This window comes from Stomoxys calcitrans, chromosome 5 (assembly GCF_963082655.1).
Source record: "Stomoxys calcitrans chromosome 5, idStoCalc2.1, whole genome shotgun sequence".
Taxonomy (NCBI): domain Eukaryota; kingdom Metazoa; phylum Arthropoda; class Insecta; order Diptera; family Muscidae; genus Stomoxys; species Stomoxys calcitrans.
In genome coordinates, this window is record NC_081556.1 from 10,053,220 (window position 1) to 10,071,553 (window position 18,334).

General features: G+C 33.0%; 2 protein-coding genes across 2 annotated transcripts in view; one reads left to right on the plus strand and one right to left on the minus strand.

Annotated features, from left to right (window-relative positions):
• The window catches only part of LOC106081229 (glycerophosphocholine phosphodiesterase GPCPD1), a 2,870-nt gene extending 690 nt beyond the window's left edge, over nt 1-2,180 (minus strand). The window contains exon 1 of the mRNA XM_013243056.2: nt 1-2,180. This exon is cut by the window's left edge and continues 690 nt beyond it. Within this exon, the coding sequence (XP_013098510.2) occupies nt 1-1,506 (1,506 nt within the window). The 5' untranslated portion in view covers nt 1,507-2,180.
• Nucleotides 1-18,008, plus strand: part of LOC106081230 (protein king tubby) — a 111,787-nt gene extending 93,779 nt beyond the window's left edge. Inside the window, exons 2-5 of the mRNA XM_013243058.2 lie at nt 15,828-16,143; nt 16,198-16,877; nt 16,944-17,081; nt 17,240-18,008. Coding sequence (XP_013098512.1) covers nt 15,828-16,143; nt 16,198-16,877; nt 16,944-17,081; nt 17,240-17,509 — 1,404 coding nt within the window. The 3' untranslated portion in view covers nt 17,510-18,008. The remainder of the gene's footprint in view (nt 1-15,827; nt 16,144-16,197; nt 16,878-16,943; nt 17,082-17,239) is intronic.
• Nucleotides 18,009-18,334: the final 326 nt, after the last annotated feature.

Below are 18,334 nucleotides of genomic sequence, written 5' to 3' on the forward strand. Positions count from 1 at the left end.
CACACTCTCCCATTCGCCGTTTTTCTTGAGCTGCGGCCATTTAATTTCAATGTCAAAGCCCACCGATTTGTTGACCTTAGTCAAGAAGTCCTCAAAGGTGGGGAACAGACGATGATTCTCATCCTCCACCGAGTTGTGCGAGGCATATTCCACAATCTTGGAGCCCACCAACTGATAGGTGGTTAAATCCCTCAATTGCTCATAGGTCACATCTTTGATAAGCACTTGGATGAGATCGTCCTTGCTGGTGGGTGTTTTCGATTCAATGCACACATACACATAAAAGTCATGAAAGATGATGGGCACCAAGTCCTTGGTCAGCTGCACATCGAATTCCACTATGTCAGCGCCCATTTCTCCGGTGGCTATCATAGTGGCCACAGTGTTCTCCATGATGGGGGCAGCATTGGTGGTCTCCTTGAGGGACTTACCCAGACCACGATGACCAGCCTCCAGATGGGTCCAATTGCCACGCCAGTATTCGGTGAAGGAGGTGCGAAAATCCACCGTCGAATTGGCCAAGGGATGCATGACCACATATTCCAGTTTCAGCGAACCCATCATATTCATCCAAATGGGCGAAAGCAGGGTAAGATCAAACTGACCTTCGGTGCCCTGCAACATGTCAGGTTGAACATATTGATAGCCCACTACACGCACCAAATCCGTTGTCGTATCCTCCATCAGCAACTCAAACAGATAGGCCACATTACTCAAATCGGCCACAGTGAGGTGATACATTATAATGCCATTATCCTGGTACAGCACTCCATGCTGGGGTTGTGAGCGCAGAAAACTGTTGCCATATTCCATGCGCACATATTCGGTGTAGGCCCTAGCCGAAGGGGCTATCTGGCTGCGCCACTGGGGATCTACGGGGGTAACCTTTACCCTCAACTGCTGATGCTCGGTGGTTATCAGCTCATGCAGGCTCAAGGGATTGCGGAATAGCTTGAATTGCACCAAATGACCGGAATTCAACCAGCCCCTCTGCACCTCCTTCTTGTTGGCGGACACAAAGCCAAAAGTGTCACTCCGATTGACAGACACACTGGCAACGGAGAGGGAACGTGAGTTGAGTGACGATTCCCAGCGTCTAATTTGCACCTGGGAGGTTAGCTTATCCTGCGCCGCTATAAAATATCTATAATTGAAGGAACCATTGACGGGCACCTGCAGCAAGGCCTCCCATTTGCCAAACTCCTCAGTGCGGTTCATCATAATGGCCTTGTCGGCCTTCCACAAGCCCAAGGCCTCAACATCTCCCACCAAGGCCAGTCTTTCGAATTCCTCCAACTTCTCCTCGCCCAGATGCACCTGGAATCTCACCTCCACCGTGGAGGTCTTCTTCAGAGGTAGAAATCTGCGCGCCGAATAGTATTTCTCATAATACGAAGTATCACACCTGGTGGCTGTGGGCAAAGTGGCCATAATGCTCAACACACCCCAGGAAACCAACAGCAGCTGCATGGGCCACATTTTGCTACGGAGCAGTGGCGTAAGCATCGTTGCGTCTCGTTGAAAAGCCAAGAAATAACTGAGCCAAAAACGTTCTTACTTTTGGGATTATCTATGGCCCAGCTGGGCCAAAATGACTTTTATGGTGAGGGCAATAAAGCTTATCGCTCTTGTAGCTAATCTCAATATTCGCTAACAAATAGCTCAGCGCTTGTTATTCAAAATCGAATGATTTAATGTTCTTGACGATAGCGAATCTACTTTGTAATCAATCAAATTTATGTCACGTTTTGCAGATTTATGGTCTCCACTACCAATGGCAAGAGTGGTAAGGTGGGTTTTGTTTTTAAAATTTCATACAAAGTTTTAGGTTTTTCGTTGCATTTTTTATATAAATTTTGCTCCTAAGGGATTTCCATACTCCACGTTGAGAGCCACAATTTGTTTCAAACTACGTTTTTTTTTAACTAAACTCGTTTTTTTTAATTTTTTCTTTTCAGATTTTGTTCGTTTGTTTTTTCCCCTTTATTTTTATCAAATGTTGATTCGTTATCGTTGTTTATTTTTTCTATTTTAAACACTGCTTTGCTGTTGCTTTATTTGCAAACTACTAAGTCCGAAATTTTTTGGATTTCACTCAATAGTCCCCCAAGTATGATGGAAATTTTAGATTTTTGTGTATTTTCGCTCTAAACACAGACACATGCAGCACCCACATACTATGATGAGCAGCGCCATCATTCTACCCAAAAATCCATAGTAAAAAGCCATAACCAAACATTCAAATCAAAGTCATTGCCGTGTCGTTGTTTATTTGTGACAATTTTTTTATATCATCATTGCATAAATCATTCAGCATTCGAAACCAACCACCACCACCAGGGTGCACACTGAGAGAAAAAATTTTTAATGTTTTTGAAAACAATTTTTGTTTGTTTCTCTTTCGAGACGAGCTCAATGATCGGAGATGCTCAATGATCGGAAAGCCAAAGATAGCAACACACACCAACCACTATGGGACGCGTTTCGTCTTTGGTTAGAAGACTTTTCAACCATATTAGGTGTGATGGCTTGAAAATTTAAAATTAAAAATTTCTCCAAAAATTAAAAAATTCTCCAAAAAAATTAAGTTTCTCTATAAATTAAAAATTTTTCCAAAAATTCAAAATTTCTCGTTAAACTAAAAATTACTCTTCAAACAAAAAATGTCTCCAAAAATTAACAATTTCTCCTAAAAATAATAAAATAGCAGGGTTGTCGAGCTTGGTTAACCAAAATTTCTCCAAAAATTAAAAATTTCTCCATAATTTAAAAATTTCTCCAAAAATTAAAATTTCTCCAAGATTTAAAAATTTCTCCAAAATTTAAAAAATTCTCCAAAATTTAAAAATTTCTCCAAAAATTAATAATTTCTCCAACAAATTAAAATGTCCACAAAAATTAAAAATTTCTCAAAAATTAAAAATTTCTACAAAAATTAATAATTTTCTATAGTTAAAATTTTCACCAAATATGAAAAATTTCTCCAAAAATTAAAAATTTCTCTAAAAAAAATTAATAATTACTCCAAAATTAAAAATTTCTCCAAAAATTAAAAATTTCTCCAAAAATTAAAAATTTCTCCAAAAATTAAAAATTTCTCCAAAATTAAAAATTTTTCCAAAAATTAAAAATTTTTCCAAAAATTAAAAATTTTTCCAAAAATTAAAAATTTTTCCAAATTTAAAAATTTCTCCAAAATTTAAAAATTTCTCCAAAAATAAAAACTTTCACCAAAATTTTAAAATTTCTATAGATGTTTTTTCAAAATTCCTATAAAATTTTAACTAAACAAATTTTCAAAAATACTTAAAATTCATTAAGATTTTTTATGATTTAAAAAAAAAAAAAATATTTTTTCCCAAAAAAAAAAAATCCTCTCAGTGTAGGTGTGCAAACAGCATCCATCCATTGTTTCACTTATAAATTAGTCCACGTAGTCAAAATCGAAACATGGCTTTACGAAATTTATTAAATAAATAAAATAGTATTTTGTGATGGCAAATAACGCCATAACCACTAAAACCACATGCAAATTCCACGAATTTAATTTGATGGCTAGTGAAGCAACTCAAAACCAAACACCCCTTTTCCCCCCCTCCATTCACGACTCCCTCTCACCCTGTTACTATAAAGGATATTTGTACATTCGTTAACAAAATGTTTAAAATCTATTTGTGTTTACCAAACCCAATAAGTAAAATATAAATTACATTTTTGTAATGGATTTAGTAAAATATAAATTACTTTTTTGTTATGAAGTTTCGTTTATTGTTCTATTAATTACAACCCATTATTGTTATAGTAAATTGCAATCAAATTTGTTTTTCACAAAAAAATCAATAATAATTGCAATAATCTAAAACGCAATTAACTATCATTAAATTTTATTATAATCCCTGTGGGACAACTAAATGACCAATGCAACAAAAGCCAAAGGTTGACATAGTGAGTCCATTCTGCAAAAGTCACTGTCAATGTCCAGTGCCAAATTAAAGGCCTATGAAGGTTTGATGTCAGGCCTTATATGTAAAAAAGGCACAATCTTCAAATCTCGACATTAGGAATTCTCTAAAATATCTCCAAAATTTCAAATTTCTCCAAAAGTTTATAATGTCTACAAATATCTCCAAAATAAAAAAAAAATCTTATTCTCAATTTCTCACAGTTAAAAATTTCTCCTCAAAATTTAAAAATTCTCCAAAATTATTTTGGTGAAATTTTGTAACTATTTGCAAAAATTTTAATTTCTAAAAAATTTAAAAATTACTCCAAATTTTAAAAATGTCTCCAAAATTTAAAAAACTCTCCAAAAATTTAAATTTTCTCCAAAATTAAAATTTTCTGTTTTTTCAACGATTGCTGCTAGTTAAAGCTCGATGATAATAGGGCCCCTACGAATAGGACAATAGCATCTGTAGCACAAAACCAAAGCGGTTGTTTTTGCGTTTATGTGTTCATTTGCCAATTAGTGATTACAAATCACTACATGGGCTTATTTGGTATAGAACTATGCGACATTGCCGTAAACGCCACCGTAACCATGTACTCGAACCTATGCAGAAAGAGGTTACAATGAGCATCATACACTGAAAGGTTACAAGGGTAAAATTGGAACGAAATAGACATGGATTCATTCCAACATCACCATGAACAGCATCAGCAATAGCACCACCATGGGTGGTGGTACACAAGCTAATTTACAGTAATTGGTCAATGTTACCACATCATAAATACTTTGGACATACAGCCGTGTCCAATGACGGCAATATGTAGCAGCAGCTGCTGATATGGCAAAGGCAAGTCAACACTGATGCCATCACCTCGAATGAACTTTAAATGTACTTAGGATATATTAGGGTGGAACGAGCATATGATATTAAAGGTATAGGATATATAAAGTCTTAATACCTTAAGAATAAGAAAATATACTGCCTAAATTTCGGAAGAAAAAATTTTAAGTATTTTTTTCCCAACATTTTACAAAATGGCGATTTCTTCTGAAAGTCCTTATAAGAACTTAAGATAAGCTTTTAAGCACTGAATATCGGTATCCACTTTCCACCCCCGCCATCCTAATGTTCCATCAATAGTTTGGTATTGTTGGCAAACCCAAAATGCTACACCCAATGATACCCCCATCATGTGTAGTTACAATTACTCGTGCCAGCCATGTAACCCACGTATTTCGCATCATCTCTTGACCCTACATCTACAGAGATTTAATATAATACCTGACATTGATGCTGATGCGGTCGGGAACAAATACATCTTCAGGGTTACATGGTGGTGGGTGGACGTACTACGTACATGTCTATTGAGCAACATGATTTCATTTAACTTGTTGTTGATGTTTCTGTTTTAGGAGCCAATAGTTGGTCCTCATTACTGATTACCCAATACAAAGTGTTACACAGAGAGAAAATATTGAGAAAATATGTTGAAATTTCTTTAAAAACTTCCAAAATTTAAAATTTTTCCGACTCAGATTTAAATTTTTTCCATATTTAATTTTGCCAAGTTTAATATGGAAAACTTCCTCAAAATTTAAAAAATTTTCTCAAAATTTAAAAATTTCCTCAAAGTTAAAATTTCTCCAAAAATCTCAAAATTTATTCAATATTTAAAAATTTTTCCAAAATAAAAAAAAAACTCCAAAAGTTAAAAATTTCTCCAAAATTTAAAAATGTCTCCAAAATTTAAAAATTTCTTCAAAATTTAAAAATTTTTATAAAACTTTAAAAATTTCTCAAAAATTTTGCATTATTTAAAAATTTCTCCAAAAGTCAAAATTTTCTCAAAAAATCAAAAATTTCTTCAATATTTAAAAATGTCTGCATATTTAAAAAGGTTCTCTTCCTTTTAAAAAATTTCTCCAAAAGTTAAAATTTTTGCAACATTTAAAAATTTGCAACATTTAAATTAAAAGTTTCTATAAATGTTAAAAATTTCTCCAAAATTGCCAAATTTCTTCAAAATTTAAAAAAATTCTCCAAAATTTAAAAATATTTTAAAATTTTATAATTTCAACAAAGCTTTTCAGCTTTCTCCAAAATTTACAAATTTGTCAAATATTTAAATATCTCCAAATTTTAAAATCTCTAAAATTTTAAATCTTTAAAATTTAAAATCTCCAAATTTTAAAATCTCCAAAATTTAAAATCTCCAAAATTTAAAATCTCCAAAATTTAACAAATTTGCCAAAAATTAAAAATTTTTCCAAAATTTAAAATTTCCTCCAAAATTTAAAAGTTTCTCCAAAATTAAAAAATTCTTCCAATGTTTAAAAATTTCTCCAAAAATTAAATATTTCTCCAATATTTAAAAATTGCTTCATAATTCACAAATTTTGTTCAAAATTTAAAAAAATTCTCCAAAATTTAAAAATTTATCAAAATGCGGATTAAAATCCACAAAACAATTTCTTCAAAATTAAAATAATCTAAAATTAAAAATTTCTCCAAAATAACAAATCTCTTCTAAATTAAAAATTTCTCCAAAATTTAAAAATTTCTCCAAAATTTAAAAATTTCTCCAAAATTTAAATATTTCTCCAAAATTTAAAAATTTCTCCAAAATTTAAAAATTTCTTCAAAATTTAAAAATTTCTCCAAAATTTAAAAATTTCTTCTAAATTAAAAAATTTCTTCAAAATTAAAAAATTTCTCCAAAATTTACAAATTTTCTCCAAAATTTACAAATTTCTCCAAAATTTACAAATTTTCTGCAAAATTTACAAATTTCTTTAAAATTGAAAATTTTCCAAAATCTCCAAATGTCTCCAAAATTTTTAAAAACTTGGATATGCTTCAATTTTCCTTCTAATTGTCCTAAGCCCATTAAAAATTACACAAAATCTATGATTTGTACATCTTGTCCTATTTTTTTTTTTGTCACTGTACAAACATTTCGTAATGCACGAACATTTCATTAAGAAACAAATGAAAACTACTCCCATATAAGTGGGAGTTTGCCACTATGATAAGGTGGCTGCTAGTTACAGTCCAGTACTAAGGTCTACCGGGTATCTCTTGAAAAGTTCAGTCATGTTACAGAAGTACTTACAAATGTCATCATCATTTAAAACTAAGGTTTACAACCCCTGTAAAACTTATTTTGATTCCGCCAGGGAATTCAAACCAAGGCATTTCACTTTAAGGAAAGGTATTTTTGGTTAAAGTAGTTCAAAAAGTAACTGCCACATAACCACAAGTTCACTCTCTTACAAGTGTATACGAGGGAGAGTAGCATAAGCACACATAGACATTTTAATTTGTATGTAATTCAATAATCTTCGTTATCTGTGGCAAAAAGTCAAACTGTCGCTTTTACAGGTTGCATTGGAAAGATATTCAAGGGTCTATGAAGGCAGCTTACCTTAATCCATAAAATTGTAAAAATTTCACCCCAAAATGTATTGTAGAAACAATATAGACGAAAAGCCTATATAAAAACCTGCTCTCATTTTTCCTTTTGCCTTATAATGTCCTTTTTGTGCAGTATACTCGTTGACAGACTTAAAAAAATGTAAATTCCATTGGCAGTACCACTATCAGCACCAGCATAACAGCCTTGGGATATTATTGTCTCATTTCTTAGGTCATCAATATAATGGGGACAAAATGGTTTTATTAGCATGACTTTTTGCTTTTTGTGGGTTCTGGCACTCTTTTATGCCAGCGACAAAAGGCCAGACCAGCATAATGAAATCTCAGAGATTCTGCATCACGTACTGCCGACAACAACCTGGGTGACATTTGGAATGCCAACACCAAAGCGGACAAGCTAACAATTTGCATATTTTCACTTTGGCCACAAAAGAATTTCGTATGTTGTCAATCAAGACCAATGGCCATTCTGTTTGTGCAGAGAATTTTCCATGCCAGAAAGGAAAGCTTTAAACAAAACAAATTTTCAATTTAATTTTAGAACAACATTCCAGTTTGAGACACACCCAATTACCCACAGAGCTGTCACAAACTTACATTCGCATCATCATCTACAACATCGTGGAGCACCAGCATCATTGACTCCTTCTGATGCAATCAATGGTATTAGCATTTGAAAGGAATTTTCCATGACCAGCTCTTTAGTTTGCTTTCAAGCAGAAAAGCCCCCCTTTCGTTTGGTGATAAAAAAAAAAAATTAAGGGGTAGCAAGCTACAGAGGTTGAAGGATTCAAATAAAGGATATGAAGTAAACTGAGGAATCTGCTTGGTATTATTTTTTGTTTTCAGAAGAAAGAAAAAACTCTAGTGAGTGATGGGTTAAGAACGAACTTTTTTTGTGGTCCCTGTGAGTGAGAATAGGGAAACAAATATCAAATTTTATAAAAACTTCTTTTTATTGGTTTATGAGGTAGAAAAACTTATGACAGAAAAAACGGAAATATCCCGCAAGAGCGAACAAATCTTGCAAACGGAAAATATAGCACGGAATAGTACAACAAATCTTGCACGGTATAGAAAATCGTCAAAGGAGTGGGAGAAAAGTCTTTCAATTTTAAATGGTAACATAATAAAAAACATTTCAAAAAAAATTCAAAAAAGAATTCAATCTCGTTAAAAATTAAAATTTCTACAAAAACAAATTTTTCAAATTACTCATATATCTCAAATAAGTACATTTCTCAAAATATTTAAATTTCTGAAAAATTTTAGTTTCTCCAAATATTAAAATTTCTACAAAAGTTCAAAATGTCTCCAAATATTAAGTCTTCAAAATCTAAGTCTACATAAACTAAATCTACAAAAATTAAGCCTCCAAAAATTAAGTCTATAAACATTAAGACTCCAAAAACTAAGTCTCCAAAATTTAACTCACCCAAAAATTAAATCTCCAAAAACAAAAAATGTCTCCAAATTGAAAATTTTTCCAAAAAAAAATTTGAAAATTTACCAATCTTTAAAATAATTTACAAATCTTTAAAATAATTAAAATTTAAAAAAAAAATGTCTCCAAATATTAAAAATGTCTCCAAAAATGTCAAAAATTCAGAAATTTTTAAAATTCTTCCAAATATAATATTTTTAAAATCTAAGTCTACAAAAACTAAGTCTCCAAAAATTAAGCCTACAAAAATTAAGTCTCCAAAAATTAAGTCTATAAAAATTAAGTCTCCAAAATTAAAGTCACTCAAAAATTAAGTCTCCAAAAAGAAAAAATGTCTCCAAAAAGAAAAATTTGAAAATTTACAAATCTTTAAAATAATACTTAAAATTTTCTCAAAATATTTAAATTTCTTCAAAAATTCTAATCTCTCCAACAATTAAAATTTCTCCAAAAACTAAAATTGCTCCAAAAATATTACAACTTTCTTAATTTTTCCAAATAACCTTTTTTTTAAAAAAATGTCAATTAAAATTCTACAATAATGAAAATTTCTGATATAATGAAATCTCTCCAAAAATCATCCAGAAACTAACATTTTTGTCTAAAATCTTGAAATATCTCCAAAAACTAGTTATATATCCAAAATTTTTAAATTTCTCCCAAAATTGTTAAATTTTTTTTTTAATTTTTGCTTTTTCTAAAAATTTTAAATGTCTCCAAAATTATTAATGTCTCCAGAAATGTTACAACATTTTTTTATTTTGCAAATAATGTGAATTTATGAAAATTTTAATTTCTTCAATAATTAAAAATTTCAATGTATGAAAATTTGTTCAAAGCTTAAGATGTCTCCAAAAACTATCTCAGAAGTTAAAAAAATTCAAAAATTTTCTCTAAAAATTTAAATTTCTCCAAAACTTAAAATTTCTCCAAAAATTTAAATATCTCCAAAAGTTAAAATTTTACCAAAAAATTAAAAATTCTCAAAAAATTCAAATTTTTCGAAAATGTAAATTTCTCCAAAAATTTACATTTCTCCAAAAATTTACATTTCTCCAAAAATTTAAATTTCACCAAAACTTAAAATTTCTCTAAAGCTTAAAATTAAAATATCTCCGAAAGTAAACATTTTCGCAAAAATTAAAATTTCTCCAAAATTAAAACTTCTTTAAAACTTTAAATTTCTCCAAAAAATATCCAATTAAAATATCACCAAAACTTTAAATGTCTTCAAAAATTAAAATATCTCCAAAAGTAAAAAATTTGCTTAAAAATTAAAATTTCTCCAAAACTTAAAATTTCTCCAAAAATTAAAATGTCCCCCAAAATTAAAATTTCTTTAAAACTTTAAATTTCTACAAAAATTAAGATATATCAAAAACTTAAAATTTCTCTAAAACTTAAAATATCTCCAACAGTTAAAATATTCCCAAATATTAAAATTTTTCCAAAAACTAGAATATCACCAATATTTCCCCAATAATTTAAATGTCTTTAAAATTTTAAATTTTATGTTTTGAAGAAATTGAAAAATTTTGGAGTAACTAAGATTTTGGAGATATTTTAAATTTTGTCAAAATTTTATATTTTTTTTGTTTTGAATAAATTTTTTAATTTTTCAGAAATTTCTAAATTTTGGAGAAATTTTAAATTTTTTCTCCGAAATTTTTCCCAAAAATTTTTAAATTTCTCCAAAAGTTTTAAATTTCTCCAAAATTTTTAAATTTCTCCAAAATTTCCAAATTCAACAAAATTTTCTTCAAAATTTCTACAAAATTTCAAATAACACCAATATATAAAATTTCTCCAAAGATTCAAATCTTCTCCAAAATTTAAAATTTATCAATAAATTCAAAATTTTCCAAAATTTCAAATTTCTCCAAAAGCACATATTTTCCCAAAATTTCATATCTCACCAAAATTTCAAATTTCTCCAAAACTTTAAAATTTGCAAAAATTTTAAATTTCTCAAAATTTTTAAATATCTCCAAACTTTTATTTTCTCGAAATTTTCAAATTTCTCCAAAATCTCAAATTTCTCCAAAATCTCAAATTTCTCCAAAATCTCAAATTTTTCCAAAATTTTCAATTTTTTTAAATTTTTATATTCTTTAAATTTTTCAAACGGAAAGCAAAATCAAATCCCACAAAGGACAGAAAATTCTACAATTCCTAAAATTACAAAACATGTCCTTTAAAAGTCCTCAATTTTCATAGGCCTTAAACTAGATCTCACAAATGACCAAATATATGACTTGTATGAATTGCATTGATGTTGACTTTCAATGCAATCAATGATGCATTCACAATTTCTGCTAAATAATGGAAAAATCTGCACTTGAAATTCAATAGAAAAACTCATCAAGGAAACGTCATAAAGAATATTCTTTCCTTTCAAAGCTCACTGCAGCGTCGTTTACATTGTGGTCAATTGTGATGAGTTTTTGAGAGGAAAACTGTTTATTTTACCCTTAAGGCAATGATAAGTGGTTGAGAACAATGCCAGTTTTTATTGAAATAAAGTTTTTAAATGCTGCAACAATACGTCCTTTGAATTTTAATTAAAGCAAAAATTATTATTTGCTTAAAAAAATATCAAGCTGCCTAGGACTGAATTTAAGTTGGCAGTGTATTCGTTTTATTTATTGCTTTTTTGCTCATTGTTTTCCGCTCTAAACGAATTTGCAATCTGTTTATATTGTTGTATGTAAAGATTGCATGCATAATTGATTTTTATAAATACTCAACCATGTTTAACATTTATTATTATGCATGTAAATAATTTTGCATAAATTGCCCTATGGCAATCAATTTTCCAACCATTATGTCCTGGGGGAAAATGGAACAATTTTATGAACATTGTTTGTGGAATATAAACTTTGTGATAAATGAGGGTGAGTTGGAGGGACTAACAAAGAGACTCAAACAGCCATGGAGTTCCACAATAAACTTTTCTCCAAATGTGGAAGTGTGGTAGCAAAGACCTCTAGGACATCTGAGTCCTTAATTGATATTGATTTTATTTAATTATATCTGTGTAACTTAATCATTTGTATGAAGAAATTTTTGTATATTCTATAGCTTCTTTGTGAATCTGACAACATGTACAAATCAATTAGTAGAGGCAAATTGCAGTATGCTTGTGAATTATAATAAAATCTATTGTTTGATAATTGCAAAATGCATAAGGACTATAGTATTTGCCCCAAGACAATGACAGCATGTTTCACTCAAGAGAGAGAATATGCATAATGTCAACTTATTAATTGAAAGAAAATATTCTAATGAAGGAAGGAAATGTCAGAAGGTAATCAAGAATGCACAAAAAACAAGAGCAGTTGAAACAGAAAATGGATGTATTTTTGAAAAAAGACAAAAAGAAATCGTTAATTGGAGCCATATCTAAGAAGAGGAATATAGGCTTGAAAATCTTATAGAGCTTCAGCGGACTTGAAAATTTTTTCGATCTTAAAAGTCCATCTTTGCTTCATATATAGCATATAGGGGACCTTATGATCTTTTGTTGCAGTTGTGGGCACCTAAGTTGAAATGGAGTTTACTCTAATTTTTAGATCACTGTGAATACAGATTGGGTTACCTTCAAGAAGGTAATCAACAATTGGGTTGGAAGGAGCTGCCATGATTGGAGAGGATTACGCTTTTTTTCTTTTTACTCTGCATTGGTGTTAGAGACCATTACGCTTTTTTTTTTTCTTTTTACTTCTTTTTACTCTGCATTGTATTTGGACAGGATTACGATTTTTTCTTATTTCTTTTTACTCTGCTTTGGTATAATATTGTTGAACTCCACAATAAAAACTTTAAATTTCAATTAAAGCACCACAACATTATGGGCGAAGGATTTCTAGCTTCCGATTCAGCACATATTGTCATGCAATTCGGAGATACCACTAAAAATGTCTTAACCTTAAACTATCGTTCAATGGGTGTATTACAAGCTTTGTCATTGCCTTGAGCAGTTTCGATGGCATGCTTATTAATCATGTTAAAATTGCAGGCAGAAGAAGCTTCTTATGCATACTTTTTTTTTTATTTCTTTTTAACGACGTTTTAAAAAAATTTGAACAACACTCCTAAATCGCAAAGTTAAATGGAAAAAAAACACTTTAGTGTTCTTAAATTTCTTTTAGACCCAGAATACATTATCAAGCAACTCGGACTCTGACCATGTCATCATCATGGACTCCGACCATGTCATAAACATGAACCAATAGGTGTATTTAGACTTTCCCATTGTTTTTCGATGGTGAAATACCAAGCGAGTGAATTATGATGGGTAGATGTCTTGCTTCTTAACTAACGTTTTTTTTTCTTTTAATTTATTTCCACTCATATTTTAAATAAGGCGGGGTGATATCTCCGGCACTATTTAAACTATACCTATCCTCCCCCCGAATGTACGATCATGGCATCAGGCCCCACCCCTTGATAACATCTGCGATAGGTTAAACATCTACCTCAACGAACTTGCCTCTTATTCTGAAGATATCTGCCATCAAATCTTCAGTCACATTGTTCACTACATACATGCATGAGGTGCGTAGGGAGCTGAAAGTGATGGTCGACGGAGTGACAAATCCGACCAAAATTCTTGGTGTCACATTTGACAGTTCTTAAAAATTCTGCCCACAGCAATTTGCGATAAAGTCAAAAGTTGAAACAAGGTCCTCAAGTCATTTGCCGGCAGCACTTGGGGTGCTGACAACGAAAGCTAGTTGACCACATACAAAGCAATTGGCCGGTCTGTGGTTATTCAGCGCCTGTGTGGTCTCGTCAGCTCTGTGACCCGCAGTGAAATAATATTATAATATTCAGATCTGTCAGAATGCCACCCTTCGAACTGTGACGGGCTGTCTTCTCAGTTCTCATGTTGACTAGGATAGGTATTCACCGCACAGATGCCTTAAGGTAGATCTACAAGATCTAGAGCGTGAGGTTCAACGCCACAAGAGACTCTTGATCAAGCGGCACATCGAACGGTTCTGAACAGCATTCATGCAGACACGGTAGCAGATGCGGTGAATAGCTATCGGGTGAATGTGGTCCTTGGAGAACGACCGCTTGCCATTGCAACTGATGAAACTGACATACCCCGGCAAACCAGAGTTGTTCTGGTTCAATTACGATCCGGCAGATGCAGCCGCCTCAACTCCTACAGAGCATGGATTGATGCTAACGTGCAGGATGTATGTCCCGATTGTGATCAGGGACCACACGTCATCTGTTTAACTGCTCAGCCAGACCCACTCGCCTCAGACCCAGATCCCTCTGGACGACCCCATCTTAGTCCCAGAGTTCCTGGATCTGGTGACAGAATAAAGCAGACGAAATATAGAACACATTACACTGCTTCAACAACAACAACGTGATATAATAAAACATAATCGTAGTTCTTAAATTTCTATGGGAGCGTCACACAAGCATCGGTGAAGAATATCCAACTGGTACATGATTCAAATTCAGAATATATTGGCATGCAAATGTGCCTTTGACCCAGTCTTCACTATGAGCTAACTTCCAAAGGGTGTATAACAAGCTTTGCCATTGTAAACCCCATACGAATAATGGAAAGATGTCTAGCACGTGGCCTCTAATTGAATTCCAATAGCGTGTGAGGGTATGATCGCAGTATCCAGGCACAAAAACTTAAGCCTGGAAGTCTAAAAGCATCTATGCTAAGGTAGTGTAACATAAGCGTGGATATCTTAAAGGGCATTACCAAGCATGAGGAAATTTTTAATGTAAGGAGTTAATCTGTGCAAGGCAAAAAAACTTATGCAGCGAAGCCTAAAAAGTCAGGAATCCTCTGCGCTCAAGCAAAACCGAAACTCGGACATAACCGAGTTTGAGGACATTCTCAAACTGAGCTCAGGCAGAGGACCATAAGCATGGAAATCTAAGAGGATATTACTGAGCTTGCGAAACCTTTTGAGCTGAGGAGATCAGGGTGAGAAACACGAGCAAGGGCAAGTCTAAGAGAGCATTATTAAGCTTGAGGAAATTCTTGATCTTAGGAATTCATCATTTCCCAGGTTCTGTGCACAGGCAAAAAAACTTATGCAGTAAAGCCTAAAAAGTCAAAAATCCATTTGCGCTCAGGCAGAAGAATATAAGCATGGAAGTCCAAATGGACATAACCGAGCTTGAGGACATTCTCAAATTGAGCTCAGGCAGAGGACCACAAGTAGGGAACATTTTAAAGCTCAGGAATCCATCTGCACTCAGGCAGAGGAACATAAGCAAGGAAGTCCAAATGGACATTAACAAACTGAACTGACATTTTCGGTATCTCATTCGACTCTTGTACACAAAAGAAGCGAAAAATAACCTTATCACGGTTTCTCCTGCTAACAGTCATCTATAATTCACTCCTACCAAAGGATTTTTCTTAGCTATTGTATAATAGGGTGAGTCTATTCGCAATTTGCGACAAAATAGTTATGCAAGACAAATTCTAAGAAAATTTTTCAAAGAAACTATGATTTCCTAACAACTCATGGTTTCCTAGCAAAACTTCTAAGAATTTGTTGTAGATTACGATTGTGACAGCTGCTAACGACCCACCCTACTGTGCAACATATCAATCTCTGTCAATTACGCCGTACGCCTGGATCCAAATCCTAAAAAGATCATACAAAAAAAATATTTCATAGGTGAGTTTCCCGTACTAATGCTGGAAACATTTGTGAGATCTTCAGCCACGTTAAGATTTTTCTATGAAAAGGTGTCGCTTAGAGGCTCACTGTTGGGAGTCAGCTATACAAAGGAGTTTCTCTATCATTTATCTTATGACAAAATCGGGATAAACTCATTGATATTAGATAAATATGCCCTTTATAATTTTATTTGAGGTGTCTATTTTATAAAACCATTTTTTTTTTTGTCTTTTTACTTTTTTAAATGCCTTTGAAACCTTTTTAAAACAAAATATCTCTCAGCTCCATGCTTAATATTCTTTTTTTTTTCATTTATTCCAGCGCCAACTAATGGAAGCCTACATAAGACAAAAACGAGCTTCACCTGGCATGGTACAAGCCAGTGATTTACAAATAAACCGTCCCATGTCTGGTTTGCGTAGCAACACCAATAATGCACGCGAATTACATGCCTATGATGGACCAATGCAGTTCATAAGTTCTACGCAAAATCCAGACCAGATACTCAGCAATACCACAGCTGATGTCAATTCTCCCACCAGCATGGCCTCCACAGTGGTCAGTAATAGCACAAAATATGCTACGAATTCAAATCATTTGAGAACGCCAAAAAGGACCAATGTCAAAGTAGATGAAGGTGAGTAACATGAAATAAAAACAGCTTTCACATGTATTACAATAAATTCAATAGATCTTATAGAGGAAATTTCCACACATGACCTGGAAGATGAGGAAAGTAGTCCGGTGGTGTTAAGCGCCGAAACTCCTCATCGCAATATACACAGTAGTTCAACGAATTCGGCCTCTTCCCAGCCCAGACAAAGATCAAGGCAGCAATCCTTTGATGATACACTGGATGAAGAAGATTATGCCAATCGCAATAGCATAGCATTGGCAGCTCCAGTTATGCCTGCCAAGCAAACTAACAACTCGTCCAACAATTCACCCCATGCCGCTGGTAATGCGGCCAATGGTCAAGCAGGTGAAAGCAATGAGCCCACAGAACCAGAAGGTGATGTTATAGGCAATATTGAGCATTTTGTCATGCAACCCGCTCCCCAGGGTGTGCTGTATAAATGTCGCATAACCCGTGATCGCAAAGGCATGGATCGTGGCCTATTTCCCATATACTATTTGCATTTGGAGAGGGACTATGGCAAGAAAATATTTCTATTGGGAGGACGCAAACGCAAGAAGAGCAAAACCTCAAATTACATTATAAGTTGTGATCCAACCGATTTGTCACGCAATGCCGAAGGTTATTGCGGCAAATTGCGCTCGAATGTGTTTGGGACCTCATTTACAGTATACGATAGTGGCAGCAAAGAGAATACGGAAAATCCGCGACAGGACTTGGCTGTGGTAATATATGTAAGTTAAACTCATGGTTTTGAAAATGGTATAAGCCTTACTAAGTTTTCCTAAACTTTTACGAAGGACACCAATATATTGGGCTTCAAAGGACCACGCAATATGACTGTAATACTGCCTGGCATGACTGAAGATGATCAAAGAGTGAAAATAAGCTCTGCAGATCCCAAGCAACAGGGCATTATGGATCTCTGGAAAAGTAAAGTATGTACACTGGGTATAAGCAATGAAATAAATGTATATTTAGAACAGGGATGGGCAAATACACATCCATGGTCTTGACACAGTGTTAGTGTATCCATCTCTTCTGCGAAATGATTTTTTTTATTCACTATTTTTTCTTTTTATTCCTTTTTACCCAGCATTTGGATAATATTGTTGAACTACACAATAAAACCCCCGTTTGGAATGATGAAACACAATCGTATGTCTTAAATTTTCATGGACGTGTCACCCAAGCATCCGTAAAGAATTTCCAATTGGTTCATGATTCAGACCCAGAATATATTGTCATGCAATTTGGACGCACCTCTGAGGATGTCTTTACCATGGACTATCGTTATCCATTGTGTGCATTACAGGCCTTTGCCATTGCTCTGAGCAGTTTTGATGGTAAAATAGCATGTGAGTGAATGGGGGAGGAAAATCGTATACACGAAAGACAGAGCTTATTTTTTATGAAACGTCAAGGGTCACAACACAGTACATAACTCGAATTCTGCTGACAAGTTAGTTATCTAAAAAGAAAAACATTATAGCTTTAGTGTTAAACATAGTCTCGAAGATCCATAAACTGATAACGAATGTTTATGTTAGAAGTCTGATCGTTGGCATAGATGATTTTTAATTTTTTTTTATTATTTGTTATAAAACTTTAGAAGTAACGCTGCAAACATTTTCGTCACTAGGCCATTCAAAATAATCTATGTACGTATAGGTCATTACATCAAGAAATGTAAATAATTAGAAAATAGGTTGGAGCATATTTTTAAAATCTATTCCTCTAATGAAATCATTAAGTAAGGATAAAAAATATATTAAAAATTTCCATATGGCTACCTACTGGCGCACAACATTATCATAATAGCCAAAAATTTCTCTCACCGGAAGGGTGAGTCTTATGACTTATTGAACTATACGAGACTTCAGAGCTATATCTGGATTTACAAAGGTTATATTCATTTCCACCTTGTTATAGAAAGCAGATCCGTAAATATCTAAAGGTCGCCCATATCATGTTGCAAACAAATACAACAATATTCGTTCAGCCCGGGATGCTATAGTAGACAGAAGCCTGCGACCAAATCATACCTGACCTAAGGCCAACAAACATTACAGACCACTACAACACTAACTATTATGTCTAATATGGATGTTGTACCTCATTTTCCTTTTTTTTTTGTGTAGATCAATAGTTTTTCCTAGTAATAGCCTAGTACTTTGTTGGACTTTTCGCC